The sequence below is a fragment of the Strigops habroptila genome, chromosome 2, assembly GCF_004027225.2.
Source record: "Strigops habroptila isolate Jane chromosome 2, bStrHab1.2.pri, whole genome shotgun sequence".
NCBI lineage: Eukaryota > Metazoa > Chordata > Aves > Psittaciformes > Psittacidae > Strigops > Strigops habroptila.
The window spans coordinates 24,387,024-24,409,852 of record NC_044278.2 but is presented as its reverse complement, the minus strand read 5'-3'; the positions used below and the strand labels follow the sequence as shown (position 1 = coordinate 24,409,852).

At 34.5% G+C, this 22,829-nt stretch overlaps 1 protein-coding gene across 4 annotated transcripts in view; it reads right to left on the bottom strand.

Moving 5' to 3' along the window:
• The window catches only part of NCAM2 (neural cell adhesion molecule 2), a 283,578-nt gene that overhangs the window by 70,137 nt on the left and 190,612 nt on the right, over positions 1 to 22,829 (bottom strand). For all 4 annotated transcript variants that reach the window (XR_003990100.1, XM_030476672.1, XM_030476673.1 and 1 more), the window contains exons 9-11: positions 15,195 to 15,345; positions 4,360 to 4,547; positions 3,080 to 3,176 (exon numbers count right to left, since the gene is read on the bottom strand). Coding sequence is in view for 3 of the 4 variants with exons in the window: in XM_030476672.1 (XP_030332532.1) it covers positions 3,080 to 3,176; positions 4,360 to 4,547; positions 15,195 to 15,345 (436 nt within the window). In the remaining variant the exon portion in view is untranslated. The remainder of the gene's footprint in view (positions 1 to 3,079; positions 3,177 to 4,359; positions 4,548 to 15,194; positions 15,346 to 22,829) is intronic.

Below are 22,829 nucleotides of genomic sequence, written 5' to 3'. Positions count from 1 at the left end.
AAGTATTCATCAAGTTTTCTGAAGAACTGAAAAAATATTACACCATTGCAAAAGTAGAAAATCGTAAGCTGTTTGAAAAACTGCATCAGTATCATCTCTGTTATAGTTGTATTAAAAAGTAAAAGAAAAATGACAGCTTGCATGGAGTTATTTACTCTCATTTGCATTTCCAGGGCTCTCATGTGAGAATCTGCTGAAGTACCATACATAACCAAAATATTGTGTTCTTTTCCAATTAATAGTGAGAAATACTTTTTATTAAAATTAATTATTAGAATAATCATCATGCTGTATCATGCATTGCAATGTTTTGGGATACTGTTTTGCAAATCTAAGAGAAAAATAATCAGATATACAATATGTGCTGAGATGCTCTCAAGCACATACATCTTTACGAAAAAAACAGTGCACAGTAATAACCACAACCTGAGTTCCTCTGTTTTCATTGGCATAACTGTTCTATTTTCTCTTTTTTTTTCTGTCCTGAGAGGTAAGACACCAGAGAGGTGCAAGTGGGATTTTTCCTTCCCTTTCCTATCCTGATTTTAAGAATGACTTCTAATGGCAAGTCTTCTGTCTTCAAGTCTAAGAGAAGTTGAGAAATTATTCTGGCAGATTTCACACTGTACTTATACTGCTTTTCCCTTCCAGTGAAGCATCACATGTAACAAATCCTAGAGATGATACTCCAGAGACAAGTGTAGCACCTAGCCCAGCAGGACAGGCAGAACCAGTGCTGCTGCTGAATTTACAGATGCACATGTTGACCTAAAGAGACAGCATGCTACTGAAAAGAAACAGATGTAACTGACTAAAAGCAGAAGGTTATGTACTGTCCTTACATTTGATGAATTTAATGTAATTCTGCAAATCTTATGCCAGCCACAAATATTTGTATAAACAAGTCCTTAGAATTTTTACAGAGCTAAATCTACTTCCTAAATTAACTGATGACAAAAGTAATATATACATAATAGATGTAGTTTACCTATTCAAATCAATGCTAACTTCCTGCACGTCTTGAGATTTCTTAATTACAGACAGAATAGAAATTAATAATGGAATAGAAATTAATTGTTTTTCCTTAAAATTTAGAGCATTTCTATTACTACGTCAATTTTGAACGTCACAGAGAGTATTAATTTTTCATATTTAATGTCACATGCAGTACTGATGAGCTGCTCAACAGTACTGATGAGTCATAATTTTAGTTCTGTTATGGAAACTCAATTGTTCATGTAATTCCACTGAAATAAATGGGATCAACCAGTTAAATGATCATGAACATGACTGAAGATTCTACAAACTGTTCACTTCTGGAATTTCTTTTCACAAAAAATAAAATTATTTTAGGTATGACTAAAACTGTATGAGTTCTTATATTGGGGAGAGATTTGTAAAATGGAAAGTAAAGAATGTATTGTATGAAATTAGGACTTAGCTGGAACTAGGGATGGTTACATGTAAAACGAAAAGGCAATATATTTCTCATTAGTCGCATGTAGCTATCAAACGATCAGTAATACAGCTAATACCCCCCAAAAGTTCTAAAATTAAGGGGAATGGGTCTTCTGGATAATGTAAAATTGTAGCACATAGAAATCTGCTGTTTTGTCAATAAACCCCCATATTTTCTTACTTTAGGCAGCTCAGCACTTTTGATCACTGTTCAAAGAGAAAAAAATAGTATTCATTGTAAAAGCGTGTGCTAGTAATCCATGCTTTAGAGGTAATGGGAAAAATTTTAAATGCTGTGTACAACTAAGAAATTTCTTAATAAACAACTGTTCTTTATTAATTCGTCTTTTAACTAATTCTTTATTAATCCATCCTTTAGAGGTAATGGCAAAAATTTTAAATGTTGTATACAACTAAGAAATTTCTTAATAAACAACTATTCTTTATAACTCCTGAGAAACCAAAAGAAAATAATCACCCTATTGAGGAAAACTATAAAAATTAAAACACCAGGCTGAGTAAGAGAGCCTCCCTATGACTGGATGTGCACATTTCAGCAAAGTACCTCCAAAAGTCCTTCTAGCATGGCTCCAAAGAGATTATTTTATTATTAAAAAAAAAAAAAAATAACCAAAAGTTACAGTTGAAACATTGAAGATCATAAAAAATATACAAGTTCTACTTAAAAAAAAAAATAAATATACAAGACATTGTTTCTACCTGTCCTCATCAATATGTATCAGCCAGTTTGGCAGTATGGTATGACCTGAAAGTTACATGATGAAAATGGTCCATAACAAAGCATCACAAGGGGTGTACACCTTTCAGTATGGCTGTACCTTTGGCACTGCAAACTGCATTATTACTCCATACGTGTCATTAAAACTGGAACAATTTGCACCGTCTACGTAGGTACAAATGTTGGGAGACCTCAAAGCTTGCTCAACAAGCATTAGTCCATTCCACAAGAAAATATAACTGAAAGGAATACTGAGAAACTCTCGTTTGCTCTCAGTGAATAGTTATTTCTGTCAAAGAACAAACATACAATCATATTTTTATATTTGCCTAAACAACTATAGATGGACCTAAAAATATTCAGAAATTCTGTAACAGTTGGTTGTAGAACATGTCAGAGCTTAAATTTAGACCTAGCATTCTGGGTCAAACTCTGCTTTTAAATAACTAAGAGTGCAAATGAAGACAGGAATTCTTTGCTGAAGTATTTGAGTCTTTTGACATCCTTGGTTTATCAAGAAAACACCAGGGAGAAAATGGAAAAAAACCTTTCCTAATTCTTTCTTATTTTTACTGCCTGCAAACCATACCTCTCCACTGAAGTAATGAAAATACAGTTATAAATGTAGGATGTAGTAAAGGCAATGGAAACAAGTTATTATTTTTTTCCAATATGAGAAGGCCTTACAATTAAATCCAAAGAAGATTCACATTCAGAGCGAAATGGTTTATTTTACTTTACATTGCAACTCAACTTTCAGAGAATTAAAATTAACTGCCAACATTCAATTGGAATAAAATAAACAGAGAAAAGTGTCTCTGAACTTAATTTTGACTAAAATAGGAAAAATACTTAAAGAAGACGGAACAACCATAAACTTACCAGCTTGGCCAAGTGTATACTCCTGATATCTTGTTCCTATTCTGTTTGTGGCTGTACAATTATACCGTCCAAAATCACTGTCAGATGTGGGAGCAATCTTTAAAATGAATACAGTTTGTAAATATTGGTTTCTAATTAAATATCAAAGTTTAAAAAAAAAAAATCAGAACGGAAAATGGGGACATTGCTCAACTTTACAATTTTAATTTTAAACAAGATAAAAATTTAATAAACTTCACTTTTTTCACACATGCTATTTGCACAAACTGATATTTGACTGAGATAAGCAATTAAAGTTCTGAAAATTGTTGATTCCTACAGGTGCAAGAACAGTATTTCACTTTTTATCGCTTGCAGGATTCATAATATACCAGACATTTGGGAGTGGGGTAGCTTGGGGGGAGAAAGTAGATGTATGGGATGTGGCTCAACTGTAAATTCAGGTGAATAAGGATTTAAGACAGAACAAATAGTGGATAACACGGGGAGGTAATGCTTCACTGCAATCTATTTTGCCTGACCAACTGTTCAGGTGACAGTAGAACAGAAGGGCCCTTAAGAGAACTACAGACTGTGAAGCATATTTTTTGTTAAGCTTTACTTAACAACATAGGGTTAAACAAAACCCTGAAGATGACCTTTAAACAAGAGGAAGACTATGTTTCTTAAAATATATATCCTCTACTACAAGATTGATGTTACTTGCTTGGACTTCAGGAAAAAAAGTTTTTGGTTTTTTTTTCAGTGCACTGTACACCTCTTGCTTGGGATCTGAAGTAGGTCCCCCAGTCAGCTTAGCTTTATAGCTTCTCAACGCTTTTTCCCATAGCAACTGAGAAGCTTATGTTCAGACATAAGCCTGATACTGGATAGAAATGGAGAAAACTAACTTCTTCCAGACCTGTGTAGAAGACAGTATGTTGTCCCCGTAACAGGTGAGACCGGGGCTGGAGACACCGGTTACACTTTGTTGTGAATTAATTAAGGACCATGATTTGCTACACACTATTTCTGAGTCACTCCAAATTTGCTCAAGTCAATAAAGCAAATGGATGATTAAGGTGACCTGTCTTCTCCCTTTCTCAGGTTTTGTTCTTGCAGGCACCTTTAAGATAACAGAAGCTTAGCTCTTATTTTTCCAATGCCTCTATAAGGAAACAGCTGTTATAGCCAATTGCAGTTCCTTACCACTTTACCCTTCTGCTTTGTTCTTGGCTGAAGTCACATAAATCCTTTTTGTATATACATGTCATCAAGTTGATTTCCTTTTTAAGCCTTACCTCTAGAATCAGCTTTCTTCCCGTACTGTAGGTCTTCAGATGTGTTGTATTTTTTACTGGTAAAACTAATTTTCCTCTTCTCCACTGAACTGAGGCAGACGGATTTGCTAGCACCTCACAGCTTATATTGATGGGATTGCCTTCCCAAGAGTAATACATGGTTTGATTTGACACAAATGTTGGAGCATCTGGAAAAAGTAATACATGAATACATTAACTGTTTTAGTAAAACAAGCTATATACCTCTATCCAAGCATTCATGTTCACATAGAAATTTCAGTTGATTGCTGTATCAGCTTATTACGGACCATGAAAATATCAGTATTCAATCTTGAGTTTCTTGAGCCTTTATTTTGTTAGCTTTCTCCTCTCCTGAAACTGTTTCAGCTGAAACTCTCAGGAAAAGAATACCTGCTAATTATATTTAGCATTAGGCAACATCAGGCCCTTGAAAGACACTATCTCAGAAATGACAAAGAATGTTTATTCCTGAGAATGAGGAGCTCTTCAGCCAGACCACTGTATGACAAAGGGAGGTGACCTCTGAAATTTATGATCTGTTAATTGATTTTATACTGTCTTCTTTTGCTATGGAGAAATTACATTCACTCTCCAAATTTTCATAAATGTGTAAGAGCTTCAACCTTTTCCCACTGGAACTCTTATAGTTTATGAAATCTTTCTGAAGAGAGATGTTTAGTTGTGTGAATAAACCTAGAAGAAAATACATAAAAGATTAAAATGTTGCAATATATTCTTTGTATGTCAGAAAAAAGTATTCTGTGTATCAGTACTTAGGATAATCTTTATACCAGTTCCTTATGAAATCAGAACGCTACAGACAAATAAAAAGATGGCACGTCTTCCTTAAAAACCTGCCTATAAATGGCTATGTTAAACATACGGGCAAACACTAAGTCTGACACAGAGGAAATTGCTGGCATACAAACTAACTATGACTTTCAGATCACAATGTCAGCAGGAAAATAATTATCTGTTCTAATCACTCTTTCTCTAAGATGCAGGAACAGTTCAATGGTCTCTAGAAAATGAGGGGGAGTAGATCTTTCCCTGTTCTTCTACTTATGTCTTGGGTAAATCACACTTTTGGTCTATTCAATATTTGTAAATACTTTTTTTTATTTAATTCCACTTTTATTGTATTTTAACAGTATTAAGAAAATATTTTTTACATTACTGCAAGTCAGGGAAACTCTCTGGCACTTCAATACCAAAACAGAATTATCAATTACAGCTGGTGTCATGGTATCTCTTTTTAATATTTAAAATGCATCTATTTGTATTTTTATTTTGATAAATAGCACCTAAATGTTTGCATATGTGTGTCTGAAAATTCTATTCTAGTCTTCTCACAGATATTTTTGGCTAGAAAATTACTAATAGGTGTATCAGAGACCAGAACGGAGCACGTTTAACTAAGTAGTAAAGTTTAGCTTTGGGAATGGTTTAAAACTCCCCCCCTTTTTTTTTTTTTCAAAATTTTGCATTTTCTTGTATGCTTTTCATCACTAACTGTAGTATATTATGCTTAAGTGGTTATACAATTACTGTTAATACAGAAACACACAATATGTATGAGTATGAAAAAATAACAAACCTTAAAGGCAAGGCTTTTAAAACATAAGGTTGACTATTATATATGTCTACAAATCTGATCCCTCCAGTTCTCTAGAATATCTAAGAAACAATTAAGTTAATAAACAGAACATTTATTGAGAAAGTCTATCAATCAACTGAAAATGAAGAATAACCAAGTAGAAATGAGAAGATGGACCTTGTCATGTATTAATATATGTTAAAGATACTTAAATGCAATATATTTACAGTATAAAAAGTAAAAGGCTTCCATGAAGATCAGTAAAAAAAGTTAAAACCATTAAAAAATAAAAATATGCTCTGCTTAGCTTCTAGGTAACTCAGGAATAATTTATGCCTGACAAAAAAAAAAAATCAATCCAGGGTGTAAATGAACTGCTCTTTTTAAGCGTTTGTACACAGTGTGCTACCAGTTAAGACAACATACTGGACTTTTAAATAGCTATATACAGAACTAGAAGCTTGAATACAATCCAGTTTTTTAAAAAAGCAATCTGATGACATCTATTATATCTGAACCTCACGGCACTCTTAAAAAACCTGAAAACCTTCAGAAAAGTACCAAAGTTACTGTTCATATTAGTTAGTCAAGGCACACAATAAATCATAGAATCATATAGTGGGTTGGGTTGGAAGGGACCTTAAAGATCACCTAGTTCCAACCCTCCTGCCATGGGCAGGGACACCTTCCACTAGACCAGGTTGCTCAAAGCCCCATCCAGTCTGGCCTTGAATGCTTCCAGGGATGGGGCATCCACAACTTCTCTGGGCAACTTGTTCCAGTGTCTCACCACTCTCACAGTAAATAATTTCTTCCTAGTATCTAATATAAACCTATCCTCTTTCAGTTTAAAGCCACTACCCCTGGTCCTATCACTACCTGCCCTTGCAAAAAGTCCCTCTCCAGCTTTCTTTATAGGCCCCCTCTAGGTACTGGAAGGCTCCTGTAAGGTCTTCCCGGAGCCTTCTCCATGCTGAAAAACCCAAAACTTCTCAGTATTTCTTAATGGAGGAAATATTCAAGACCTCTTATCTCTGTGGCCCTCCTCTGGACCTGCTCTAACAGGTCCATGTCTTCTTTGTGGTGAGGACTGCAGAGCTGGACACAGCACTCCAGCTGGCATCTTAGAAAAGGTGAGTAAAGGGGAAGAATCACCTCCCTTGACCTGCTGGTCATGCTTCTTTTTATGCAGCTCAGGATAAGGTAAAGCTTGTAAGTACTGCTATAAGCTTGAACTGTGAAAGATGGATTATTATTTTTCGAGAGAGAAGGCAATCCAAATGAAAAAGATGCCTAGAAGGAGCAAAGACTATATCACAAAGCTACAAAATGAAACAAAACTGTAAGAGTAGGATTCTGTAAGCAATTATAACTTTAGAATAGCGTTTTAGAGTAGTTAATATTACGGCACCAGCATCAGCTAAACTCAAGCTGTTCATTTTCCCAAACAAGAAAGAAACTGACAGGTCAGCACTCCAATTAGAAGAGGTTCTGGATAACCTGCATAAGACTATGAAAGAGGAGCAAACTCTGGCCGGAAATCTATCTTTAGCATTTAGATATCCTTGTTAGGTATAATGTCTGAGAACAGTGATTCTAGAACAGACTAATACATCATCTCTCTCATCCAGAAGGTAATTCAATTAACAACTTCAAAGATCCGCCTCTGGGGTATGTTCGACATTATACACAAAATTGGATATCGCAAATTACCTGATTCAGCACATGTGTCTAGACAACTATAAAAAAACTCTGGTGTACAGAGTCAGATTTGCACTTCTTAATTTAAGGATGCGGGTTTTCAAACTTCTGGCTATTTGTTCCTCAAATAATTTTGTTTTTCTGAATCATACAATGAAAACATATGACAGACTGTCAGGTCTAAGATGCTGGGACATTTTGTGTAGCATGTTATCGGAAGCCTCTCTCTTACATAGTTAATACTGGCATAAGTTTCCTATCATCAAGGACTTTAATAAACCGTATCAGCTAGCAAATCTAGTATTTTCCTCGCCATCCATCCTGTAAAAGTACCTTCATTGTTTGGAAGTCTGCCACAATTTGGTTAACGGCCATCTATCATTCTCTTGTATATTTTCCCCTCATACCTGTTTTGTAGTAGTTAATATATTTTGGGATGAATAGCTTTTCCTTGGAGATAAAGTAGAAGAAACTCTCCAGACAGGGGGGTTGGAACTAGACGATTTTAAGTCCTTTCCAACAACCATAACCATTCTATGATTCTATGAATCTATGATTTTTACACACAGTGCTGTTCTGGATGACAACAACAACAACAAAAAAATCCCTAAGGAACAGACTAAAAATCCAAACGGCATTGTTGAAATTACCTTGTATATCCAACTCCATTTCCAACATGCTGCCCCCCTAATATACCTATAACTTATATCCCTCGGGAATCCAGTACATTGTACTCAAACTCACCAGGTATTTCCCTCTTTACATTAGCCTCATTAGCCTTTACATTATGCTTCCACCAGTGTTCAACAACAGCAGCTCAGAGGCAGGTTCTGTGGCATGGAGGGACCTGGCCTCAGATACTACAACCAAAGCTACATGCCTCAGGTTTACTCTAAATATATTGAGGTCTCTCTTTCAACCTAGTGACTTCAGGATGCTCCTGACATAATTGAAGACTATTTAAGGACACCAACTTCAAGTAATGCCAAGTATTCTGCAGTTAAGGGAAGTTAATTGAGAAAAAAAAATCGTTGAAGTTATAAATCTCAATTTAAGGCATTTTATTTTGTTCAAATTTCAAAATTTCAGCATCAAACCTATCATATCACCTGACCTGATTTTCCTCATAACTCTTTAGGTGCATTGCTTTTGCTCTGCTGGATCTATCTTGGAGGTATAGGACAAAGGCTATGTTGCCTTTTTTTCATTCACAGGTCATCACTGTATAACACTTAACAATGACTTGCAAAACTCTGTTGAATTTTGGAAGTATGAAAACCAGTTTAAAATTTACACATCAATTATCAATTTAAACATTTAACATTTTTAGCCTGTACAACCAACTCAAAAAGTAGAAACACTTTCAAGGAAACATCAGAAAATTCTTTCTTGCCCTTTTTTTTATCTTTGCTTTTCAGAATTGCATATGTGAAAAAATATGTCAGTGAGAAAAGATGCTGAGCCATACACACCTATTAATAAAATGAGTAAATTATCACAAGAGAAACAGAATAAAGCCTAAAATATTGTATACATTCCAAATTGCATTCTTCTATTAAAAGAAAAATAGCCAACATGCTATTAAAAATCTACAGCAATGGCATACCAAATTTCCTTCTATCCAAGTGCACAAGTAGTCAAAGAAGGAAAACTGGAACTCTTACAAGTGACATTCATAAGCTCCAAAGTCATGTCAAAATTATCACATGTATTTCATGATGCTAAAGACTGACCTTTTCCATATTTGCTTTCTCATTTTAACCTATAAATTTGACAGGAAGACATTTAACTGAAGCCAATAGTATTTTAATAGAAAATATGCATAATTTTCCAGAGTATTTCAACATTTTCTTTCCCTTGATTGCTTTTCCTGTCATTTGTCTCTTTCTTAGGCCATATGATTGTGTTTATCAGATTTGTTTCCTGGCTGTTAAGGTTAGGGCTGGGCTCTCATGATTAATAGCTGAAGGGAGGGTGAAAAGATGGAGCCAGGCTCTTTTCAGTTGTGCCCAGTGACAGGATAAAAGGCAATCACTTCCGATCTCACCACTTCCAATCTCACCATTCCGTGGTTCTGTGACTAGCGATGGTACGTTGCTAAACTGATTTCTTCTAACAGAAATCAAATCCAAAGTATGAACTGCCTGCATTTATTACAATTTCTGATAGCAGTAGGTAGCTGCAACATTTGTGACATTTGTCACAACATTTGTGACATCCTGCACACAGTAGTAGTATTTCCACTGATTCAAAGCCTTACTTCTTGGAAAGTAAATGGAATTAGTAGCTCAACTTGTTCAACCTGCTTTGAAATCACACTGTATATTTTTGCAAAGATATAAAATCAAACAGCATGAATCCAAGGCATCTGCATTAACTGCAATGCAATTGCAATACAGCTAACTAACACAAAACAAAATGAAAAGCCAAAAGACTAATCAATTCAGGAAAAAAGTTTAATATTGTAACAGTAATGAGATTTATTTCAAATTATGGTGGGGAAAAAAAAGGAAGACTTTTTCTGATGAGCAATGCAGTAGTATAATGAACACTGCACAGGTTTCTTTACAGGTAAAGACTATGTTGCACAGGCTATACAATCTTTTTTTGGTACCACCAAAAGTACCAGCTGAATGTTGGTACTAAACTAGTAAGAAATATAACTTAAAAACTCAGGTTTGCATGAAACCCAGTGGTAAGAAAAACTAATTTTTGTAAGACACTGTCCTGGGTTCAGCTATAGCAGTCATTTTTCTCCTGCTTAGTAGCTGGTGCAGTGCTGTGTTTTTTAACTTTCAGCCTGGGAACAACGCTGATAACACCGATGTTTTTAGTTGTTGCTAAGTAATGTTTATTCCAACCAAGGACTTTCTCAGTCTCATGCTTTGCCAGGGAGGAGGGGAAGCCGGGAGGAAGCAGAGACAGGACACCTGACCCAAACTAGACAAAGGGGTATTCCATACCACAGCACGTCATGCCCAGTATATAAACTGGGGGGAGTTACCCGGAAGGCCCAGATCACTGCTCGGGTCGGGCTGGGTATCGGTCGGCGGGTGGTGAGCAATTGTATCCTCTCCCCTTGTTATTTCACTAATCGTTATTATCATTGGTGGTAGCAGTAGTGGTTCTGTGTTATACCTTAGTTGCGGGACTGCTCTTATCTCAACCCGTGGGAGTTACATTCTTCCCATTCTCCTCCCCATCCCTCCGGGAGCGGGGGGAGGAAGAAGGTGGGGGGGGGGGAGTGAGCGAGCGGCTGTGTGGTTCTGAGTTACCGGCTGGGCTCAAACCACGACAGACACTTTAAATTATTAAAATGTGGTTTTTTAGAAATTGCTTTCTACGAAATCATCTCTGTCAACCACTCGTGGTACAAAAAAATGCACCATATTACTGAATGTAACATATTTGTCATAGTTTATTATATTCCAAAACACTGGTCTTTGTGTACAGTGAGCAATTAGGCATTTTTGGACCATTCTGCAATATCAATAATGAAATTGGGGAGTTTTAACTGAAACAGAGTGATACGACAACTGGTAATTGCAGTTACGTAAGACTGAAAGTGAGGATGTTTCCCAGGTAGCGTATGGAAAAACAGACTTCCAAAGAATATGGTTTAGTATGTTTTCTCCAGTAACAGAAGCATTTTCTAAAGCAATTTGTACTTGGTGACAGAGAGCAATCAGAGAGATGGGCATCATGCACAATAACGTGCACCTAGGAGTACAAAATTAAGTGCTGCAAATACTTTGAACAAAATGAAGATATAACTGCCAGGGCAAGTAGAGAGCCACTTTTAAGGACCATAGACTAAAACCAAACCATTACTAGCTTGTTTAAATCCTTTCCGATTTATTAATGCCATCAGTGCATTCTAACAGAATAATACCATGAAGAATGATGTCAAAATTATGATTTTTCATTCTCTAATACTCATCATTGCAGTGAATAATTTGTGGAACCCAATAAATAATGTGTTCTCTCAAGATTTTTTTCTTCTTTTAGTCAGGTCTGTATTATGCTTTTTAAGATTCCTTTATAATCCTAGCATGCATTTTTCAAAATAATTACATCTCAGCTAAAAAGACAAAAAAACCCCATACAGAAATCTAAGTATCTACATACGAAATCTCTAAATTTGAAAAGAGCCTGATAGTATTACATGTACAAATCAAGTTATAATTCACTGGGATTTGTACATTTAACTTCCTTGGGTCCTTCTGAAAACCTCATCTTAGAGTATGTCCTGCTTCATCTATTACCAAATAGGTTTTTATCATGGTTTTTATCACTATAGACACATCTTTATAACCAATACCTAGTATATGTCATATATGCCATCACACAGTAACTTCTTTATTAGTTACTTCTTCTTATTAGTAATAATAGTAATTATTATTATCCAACACACACTACACTTCATATAATCAAATTTTGCAGTTAATGAAATTCGTTAATAAATACTGTTAACATTATCTTTCTTTTTCAGGTCATTTTGATTTATTTTTTTATACTTAATAATAGGAAAACTAAACATAATTGACCACAAAGATCACTTTGTAGGAAGAAAGCCTTATAAATGCCTCTGGGTTCCCTATAACTCATGTCTGCCTAGCATTTACTTCAGATAAAAGGTAGGGTTAACTGTGCCCATGTGGTATCAAACCTGATAATCTCTTTCTCTCCTGAAGAACTGCTCTTATCATCAAGAGCAACCCTAACAGAGAACAAGGATAACGTACAGAAAGTCTCTGCAATCCTACTGTCAGTTTAAGTCTGAGAGGGGTCAGTAAGTAAAAGGATGAGACAGTGACATCAGAGAACTCTGTGTCTCCATTAGGCTTGTTTAACTGCACTGACATTTAAGAATGTGATGGGAGTGTGCTCCTCTCCTGACTACACAAACTCTCAAATGAATTAAAGCATACAAAGAGAACTGTTGTTCTTTTATTAACTTACAGAATGGCATTGATTGGTCCTATCTAGTTGCTATGGAACAATATGAAAAATTATGTCTTGCTTATTTACCTCTATTTTAATTTTAAAACAGTTACTGACGTTTATACTGTAATATTATTAAAAATAATATTCTGCTAAAATGGCTCACTAGTTATTATGCAAAGAGGCAGCCATAACAGAAAAAATTCTTCTCAAAACTGAAAAAGGACTGTTAGCACTTATGACAACACAGCATTACATGGAAATGATGGTAATGAGGTACTAATAGAGTCTTTGAAGAAAAGTTTATGACAGACACTAGGCTGATGAGAGATGAGGCTGCAAAGACACTTCCTTTTGGGGACGCTATTTTAAAGAACAGAAGCCTTCATCATTAGAAAAGCGTTTTCTTTCCTATGCAAGACAAATAAGCTATACCTGTAGTTCATACACCAGTGCAAAATTCTTTCCAAGGGAAGAAAAAAAATCCTCTGACTCATTAATCAGAATATTGTATCACACCCAAAATATTTGTGTTGCATCATAAAAATACTTGACACATAAAGGATATGAAGAAAGTTGTGAGTAAGTTCTGTTAGTCAAAGAACACATGTACTGGAAAGAAAATATTTGACTTAAACCTCATTATCAGTTAAAATACTTAAATCTCAAACCTTCAGTTTTAGAAATGTCTTAATTTTAGGCTAGACCAACTAATCTTTTGTTATACAGTAAAAATAATCATTACAGTGAAGATGTAATATCTTTTTTTAAATTGTCTTCTCAGAAGATTTCTGAACTCTAGAAAGTTTTATGTTGCATTAAAAAGTGTGTCTACCAATGCATAAATGAAGACTTTAAACAATATGCTATTCCATTTTCTCAAACACTATATTTGATTGTCTCCACACATATTCAAAATTAAGTCTGCAATAACATAATGAGAATATGTTACTTTAAAATCTTAGCAACTGTTCTAAAACTTTCATTTTGAAAGGTGTCTTAAGACTATAATAATGTATCAATCCAGAGACTTTTTTATGCCCTTTAGTAAGAATTCTGTGCTGTTAATGAATTCTTAAATTCCAGTCACCCATGTTTCAAAAAATGTGGTCCATCCTCTCCCTTCTGAATACAAATATATTAATATTTGATTTTAAAGCATAACAACCACATAGCCTTATAATATCCACAATATCATATATTATATGTTATATGTATTTTCTATATTATATAATCTACAATATATTTCATATCACTATGTGCAGAATAGGACAGGATTTTACAGAAATTTTACAGCAACTTCACTAAACTTGCATTTTTATGTAGTAAAATAATTTCTTTAATTTATATACATATAAAGATAGTTATCAGTGCACCAGTGAACATTAAAGAAATCAATATAGTAAATTAATATGTTCTCAGAAGAGTAATAATATTTTGCAAAGTTTCAAATCCTATTATATGTCTATTTATTGAAGAGTAGCTATATAAAGCTATTAATAGTGTATTTATTTTTTAGATCTTCTGAGTTCGGAAATCTCCCCATTCCTAACATCCAATTACAATTTTGACCATTTCTGATTTTCCTTGCAGATTTATTTCCTATGTCATAATGCATTACTTGTCTGTCAAAAAGATGGAACATGCAACTGTTCCACTTTCATGGAACTAAACATGCAACTAAAGCCACTTTCAACCTCCTCAGGAAATCACTCTGCAGTCTGCAACCGCTGCTTATCTTTCTGTGCCACAGATCCTATTCCAACGTCTATCTTCCAACTGGGAAGACATGTTCTGTTCAGAGTCTGAATCTCAAACAGGGCCACTCAAGCTATATCGGAAATGCAGAACAGAAGTATCTAGAAAATCTCTAGCAAAACAAAACAACATAATATAAGATTTTTTTTGGCTTTCTTTTGCATTTTTTGAAGACCTTTGCTTCCTGAATTTGAAGAACAATTTGAAGAGATAATTTTCCAATGAATTTGTGTGTATTTCAAATTTGTATTCTCTGATTCCCTTCTAAGGACCCAGATTCTTCTCTAAGCAAAATATAATATCCTTTTCTCCTCGATAAAATTCAAAGGCCTTGAACAAAGACTATCTCTAGAAGAGATTGTCACAAGCTTTATAACTTCAGGAGGGGTTATACAGGGGCTAGAGACTTGATGGGGATTAGTAAATTAGAGAACTAGGAAAAAAACCCAGAAGACTTTGTTGAATCTTAGAAGGTTAAACTCAAGCCTGAGCTGTTGATCAAATCAGTCCTTAACTTATCCCACAGCAGTCTCTGCCACCCAAAGAATTGAAGTTATTAAACTTAGTCTTAGTCTCTTATATTAGTGGAATATTATTTCAGATTAAATCCTGTCCTGCTTAAATCACCAATAAGGGTCTTGTCAACTTCAGAAAAGATAGGATTCCTCCACTAATTACAAAAGGACATGCTTTCTTAAATTATACAAACTTATACATGAAATACCAGGAGAAAACCTGACCTTCCATTAAGAATGTACTTTTTTTTTTTTTTTTTTAAACAAATTTAAAGAGAGAACAAAATATTAGAACTTACATTCAATATCAAGGTACATGCTCTTTTGGTGCCCACCAATTCTACTTGCAGCTTCACAGTCATATCTCCCTGAATCTGACAACTTCACATCTTTAATATGCAGCGACGATTTTCCATGCTGCCCTTTCACTTCTATACGGCCATCTGGGCTCTGTTTACATTAATTCAGGAAAAAGAAAGGTTTTATATATACATATGTATATTTATGTATGTTTTATATATTAAACACCATTGACAAGTATGACTGAAAGCATCTCTTCACCTATGGTGAAGTTATTACTGACAGCTAAGTAACTTCTAAATTTCTCAAATAATAAAAAAAAACCAAAAAAAAAACAACCAGAAAAATACATTCTGTTTCTAGGCACTATAATCAAGGGAATAAGTACATGCTTAAAGGAACATTGTCAAGATAAACCACAAAAAGTATCCACTTACAACTGGGATAGTGAACTGCAGACTCTAGTCATGAAAATGCATACATATAAAATCATAGTATGTCAGATTACAGTTAGCATTCTCTTGGTCTTAAAAATTGAACTGTGAAACCGAATAGAATATCCCCTCAAACAATGAACAAAACACAAATCCAATCATAGATTTATTTTCATTATTCACATGCTCTTGTCAGAAGATCACAATTGTTAAAAAAAAAGTTATCGTAAATGCAGCTGGAATTTCTGGATTTCATTTCCATAACATTGCACGGAAAGAAGCAAGAGAAAAAAACGAATGCTGGATTTTTATTTTCTAGAACATAAATTTTATATTTAGCAACTTCATAAAAATCCTCATCCCTAACACCTCCCCACCTCCTCCCCCAAAGCTATTTGAATTTCAAAAGTATGAAAATATTAGGGAAAATTACATAAAACAATAAAAACTAATCCTCTGCTTGACACTTCAACCTTCATGGAGTACTTTACCTGAGATAACATAAATTATTTAACCAGGCTCTGCTCTTTACTTGTTTTGTAGCTTTGGGAAAACTTGCTTTACTTCTTTGTTTTACTTTTTTGTTTGAGGTAAAAAAATAAGCTGATAAAAAATACTGATATTTACCTACCTTCTTTATTGAGGAAGTTGGAAAAAGGAGGGAAAACCAGTAACTATTTCATTGTATCACATCTAAACTTGAAATATAATGTCCAATCCTACAAATGCATACACTCAAGTTTACTGCTTTTTACACTAAATACTCATGAAGTGGCAGCTGATATTTAATTGACAGCTTTTAACTCTGTAAAATTGTTTCTTCACTAAATACAAGAGAAACACATACAATTTAGATCTTAAAATATTTGACATAAAGCAAACATATGAAGCATTCTGTATATCATAACTTCTAAAGAAAGAAAAGTATTCTGATCCCCCATCAGAATCCAAGAACACTGAATTTTATTTCTTGTGAAAACCTCAGAACATAGGTACACAAATTAGTTAGGGAATTGTAACGCTAGAGCAAACCTTAAACCCTCTGGATTGGTAAAAATTAGTAATTAAGGCCACTTAGTTATCAGCTATGTAATTTCTAATGCTGAAAATTCTATCTTCATTATACCTTTAAAAAACGAAAGAGAAAATTTATTAAGTTACTAGCAAACATGCTACGGTACTGAATGTCATGGATTTTGAAGTGAATTCTTGGGATAATGAAAATGAAATTTATTCAAAATGAAACACTAAATATTTTTCTAATCTCTGATATACAGAATACTTGTTTTATTTACATATAAAACAAATACTTTGTATGACACAGTTAATAACACTATTATTTACCTATGGATTATTTGCTTCTTTTTTAAAATATCAAGCATGTAATACAACAGTAAATCTACATTATTCCTACCAAAAATGTATGTACACTTCAGCAATTTTATTTCTGATTTTACCTGGATTACAAGTATTTCCCTAAGAAGTCACATTTAAAACTGTGGGAAGACATATGCTGAAACAACCTGTGACTATGAATCACAGATAAAGTACTGGATACTGTCTTAGTGATTCATTAAGAGCTGCCCTCCTATAGCACTAAGGTAGCTCTACACAATAGAGTAGTAGTAGAGAACAGGTATTGTCTTTTACCTGACAATGACTTACTGTGACCTACAATAAGAAGCCAAATTCATTCTTACTACCTTCTCTTTGCACAACGCGAAGTGTCTTTCTGTGATATTACACTGAACTGTAACAACACATTTGCTCAAGTTCTTTCGCCATGATTTTCCAAATTATATCAAGAGATTATTCAGCTACCCCAATTTTGTTTCCAGTAATAGGTTATTAGAAGCATATATGAAAAAGAGAGAAAAAAAAAGAATTAAAAACATGTATTTCGATGGTAATGCTTCACACTCTGAAAAACAAATATGTACCAGTGGTACCTTCTGTGCAGTATGGTCAACAGGATTTCTGTAAAAAGAGTTAAATTATTTATAATCCTCACTGAAGTCACTAAAGGTGTTTTTAAAGTAGTATAAATTTTGCATTGCTATTTTGTACTTCCTAACAATAGAGGTGGTATCAGTTCAATACTAATCCCAAATACCATCATTCACTGTATAATTCACTATATACTTCATTATAATTTATTCCATATATTGCAAAGTACAGATACAAGGGTTACTTGATGTTAAAAAGAAGAAGTAATAAGAAAAAAGCACAAAGAACCTTAAAATTAAATAGCTTTTACAGTAGCTTCTCTATCTTGTTTCTGGTTTATCTAATTATTTTCCAATACTGCTGGAAAACATTTGGTCTCTGAATACACTGAATGATAGAATATTTTGCATAGCCACATCATCTATTCTCATCATCAAATATATGGTAAGAAGCATTTTGAGAGGGATCTACTACATTGTGCAAAATCCACAAAAAGAAATAAAACATGTAGCAATTGTAGACAAGAAAATTTGGCCCAAATTATCATAAAAATATATATTTACTATAGTTTATTTCTATTTTTTCAAAATCGTCTGAAAATTATTACAATACTCTCTTTGAAATTAATTACAAACGAATGTAAAACCTATATGGAGATGTTTTCTACCACATTGCTCAGACTGTGTATTATACTGTGGCTTCTTCGTGAAGAGTTTAAAAGTCCTGTTCCCTAGTTGGTTGGTCCTATTCTGCAGGTTGATTAGTGTACAACTCTATTAATTCTTCTACAAAGATGGTGCAATACCTGATTAAAAATATACTGATTGACTGATATTCTTGAACACAGAAATATGTGAATGAAAGCAAGAGTGCAAATACAGAGCAAGAAGATTCCAGCAATAAATAAGTAAATAAATAAATAATCAAGTAAATAAATAAATGAAAATGCTTTGAAACTGTTGCCTGTGTCTGGAGAGGATTCCCAGAATTCACAGAATCATAGAATTGTTTGGGTTGGAAGGGACCTTAAAGATCACCTAGTTCCATCCCCCTGCCATGGGTAGGGACAAATGCTAGATAGTATTATGAATTTTCACAAGTACTTAAAAAATACTAGTGGGCCTGTATTACACTGTTCTATGGTCTAATTGAGTTAATAGAGATCTGGGTAAATAAATCAAGGACATATTGTGATGACACAAAAAGTACAATAATAGTGCAGTCATGCTGAAGGACAGCTAGGAACGAACATTAGGAACACAGCAGAGACATGGAAATTGACTACAGCAAAGAGCAATGAAGAAGCTGAGACAAAATTTGAATATGCAGTGTTAGCCTGAAGCAAAAATTGAAGCCATGTTCCTTATATTTTCCTGTTCTTATAAAGAGCATTATCAAACTAGAATATATCGACAAAGCAGAAGTCTGCATTCATACTGATTCATAACGTCGGTCGTCTTCGTGAAGTTTGAACAGCAAATATACACTGTCAAACAGGGGCAGCACTAACCTTAGTGTCTGCACCCACCAGAGCTTTATAATCCTTGGTAAAATCTGTTTGAGGCTTACTTCCCTCCTGCTCAAAGTATGGAGAACATACGTTAGCACCATGTCTGGCACCGTAACCCAAAAGAAAAGAAGAGACAGCACACATGCGAACAAAAAGTACACTGCACCTGCCTAGTAGTCCTCAGTAGAAATCCCCACCAGTAAAAAAAACATTGGAGCTGCCACTGGTGACAAATCAAAACACAGACATAATCTCTACCAGTCAGTTACAACAGTAACTCCCAAGTCTGCCTAAAATAATCATGGACACCTACTAAACTGGAATATTATTTTTTTTTTCCTGTCAAACATTATAGTGGGACAGATGTTACACATGTGCTATGGTGTTTTCTGCTAGACTAAGTACATGTGCCTTTTTTTTTTTTAGTATTAATAAAGGATTTTATTAAAAACCAGACAAAACAAAAACCTAGACAACCAGAACAGTCTCTGTGCTTCAATACTCATGATTTCTGCTCATTCACTGAATTACACTGTATCACCTATCACCATGGAGCACGAATAACCGGTGAGGTCTGAAAAACACCTGTGGTCATCATAGTTCCAAACATATACATACATATTTCTTAAGAAAGATCAGTGAGCAAGTATGTTAACATGTGCTTACACCGTAAGACTTTGGAGGAATAATTTCAATAAACAGACCATTGTGTGTCCTGAAAATAGTAAATAAAAACAAAGTCTTCAGAAGTTACCTTTTTACAGCATTTTGAAATTCACAATAAAATCTTAAGAAATCAAAATATTTTTCATCATTAATGTTAATACAGAGAATCTCATAGAATTCATAAATAAAAGTGTTTTTTTCAGAGGCTTTGGTGGTGGGTTTTTCACCAGCATAAAGGTAAAACACAAGTGACAAATCTTCAGCAGAGACTTTTATAGTGTTTTACTCAGGTAAACAAATGGGAATTTGTTATTTGTTACTTTATCCACATTAAAAAAAAAAAGTTACTTTGTCCATACTAAAAAAAAAAAAAAAAAATCCCTAAATTAAGAATTTAACATTTCACAGAAAAATACCTTTTATTTTGAATACTGATAGCAATCTATTTTTCTGTCATTGTCAAAGAAAATAAAACTCTTCTATACAGGTTTCCAAGTAAAATTATACATAATGACAATGCTGAAGAAAAAAAAAATTGCCTTCTGGAAGAAAAAAAAACAAAACCAAAACAACCAAATGGTGAGAACTTTCTGCACTTGCAATATTCTTACTCAGAATATGTAGCTTAAGCCAAATAAATCCTACATTAATCATAAAATGGGAGGTAGCTCATCACTTGAGATTAATCCTACAGATTTTGTAAAAGTAAACATTTATTTTGATTTTGATAAAATCCTTGTCATGCTATATATGCTATTCTGCTACCTGACTTCTTGTCCTGCTCGTTTCCCAAACTTGCCACGTGCATTGTAGCTGCACACATGAATATTCCCAAAGTCCTGACTGGCTGATGATGACCCAACTTATTGGTGCACAGCTCCAAAACAATGTTCCAGAGCTCCCAAGGAGTACGGGAATGATCATAACCATGTACTTCAAGGGTTCCACATGCAGAGAGAATAGGGATATGATGAAACAACATCCACAAAGAGACAAGAACTGCTGCTGGCACAGAGTAACTTATTCAGGTACCATGGAATGTTCAATTCCATTGCCACTGTAGTAAAAAAGTGTGATTCTCAGAAGGAGAAAATTAGCCAACTATGATGCTTAGAAATTGTCATTCTTTTTCAATTTTAGAAAGCTGTACTTGGGGAGAGGTGGAGTGATTAGTTATTGAGTTTGATTTATCACTATTTCACCAGCTCCCACTGAGGAACTGTAGCACCAAATGAGATGAAGCTGTAAGGCTGCCAAAACGTGCATTTTGAGTTGGCTGAAAGCAGGAGTGGAAGGTGAGAACAGATGCAGTAATTGGTGACTCGCTTGTAGCTGGATTTTGGTAATATTATTTGAATGGTTAGAGCAGCTGTGACTGTGTTGATTATCTTCCCTCCTACAGAGTTTATCGTTTGGCTGACAAAGTACTCTTTCACCCCTTAAAGTCAAATTGCAAGACTGCAATCAAAAAATCCCTAAATTTTATTTGAAATCTAGACAAGTTGAAATACCTTTATTTGTTTTTCTTCTAATGTTTAAGGCTTATTTGTGATCCAAGTGCCACTACTGTCCATAGTTACTGAACACTGCACGTCAGTTTTGCCTGTCACATATTTACCAACTATGTCTTCTGACATGTTGTGTACTTTAGAGATATTCTGGACATGCACTGCATGTGTTAACAACAGGAAGGATGAAGAAACAGTGGCTTAGAATTGAGTGTGGTTTCTTCTGTAAAACTTGGTGCAACATACTCAAGAACGGTCATTGTGAGAACATATAGCTTGAGTAAAAACTGAAGGACTTCTTCAAGTTCCTCCAAAGATGCTGCTGCAGATGTACACGGTAGAAGGTCCTCACACTGGGGAGCGGGGGGACAATTTGATCCTTTTTCAGGGCAAATCGTCAAAAATTACCAACTCATTATGTTATCTTGGTCATGTTTTGAGTACACATCACTGAATTGTCAAGGAGAAAACAAATACTCATTAATAGAACCATCTTTGGGATTTCATCGATACCATTTTACTCAGGAAGCTTTCTGATCTCAGGTTGTGTTGATATCCACATGAGAGGAAAACTTCAGATTGCATACTTCAGGCTGACATTTCTTCTATGTGAGATTTAAGCAGATCATGATTGTTCATGAAACTGTTCCTTGAAGCAGCATGAAAGATAAGAACTTCTGCAACCTGACATGCTGATACTTAATGGTGATAAAATTCCGGAAGTCTATTAAATGCAAGCGACCAGCAATTCCTAGTCTGAAAATCTACCTTTGATGATGAGAAAGGGCTGTTAGTCACAACAGCCATCATCGTGTAGAAGCTGATGGAAGCTCCCTTCTGGATTATGGATGGTATATTCACAATATTTCCCATTCTCTTCAGGTAAATGTATTCTATCCATGCACCTGTTGGAGACAGCAGAAAATTCCAGAGTATTGCTACGTGCATATGCCTTAATGTCCAGTGAATCAGAATAATGCTACAGCAGTGCCTTGGACTTCAGTGAATTTTATAGGAGACCTTGTGATTCTTTTAGAACTGCAGCTCATTAAATATATACGTCAGCATGCTGCAAATTCCTGAATTTGTTAGGAATTTGGTTTTCCACAAGGAAGAAATTATTGAAGAACCTATTGTTTGTAGATCTATCGTGTGACAGCAGGGAAGTCACAGAAAACTAATCTTGAAGAAAATACCGTTGTTTTGATTTTCTGTTCATCTGTAGACATAGCAGCTACTTTTAAAGAATTTAGACTGGAAATAGTAGCAGGTTCTATGAGGGTTGTTAACAGCATCTACAGTCTCAGGAAAAATGTACTCCTGAAAGCTTCATATGACTTTCAGAAATTATGAACTGATATTTGATTGATTCAGGCTGGCATTTCTTTCAAACTTAAGTTGTTATGCAGTGAGATGACACTGGATATCTAATACACCAAAACCACTTACAAAGATCAGAAACAGAAAGCTGAACTTCTTTCCTTGATCAGTTTTTACTCACAAGAGTATGAAAGAAAAATAATACACAGACGACTACTTCCACTAAAGATGTAAATCATATGAAATAAA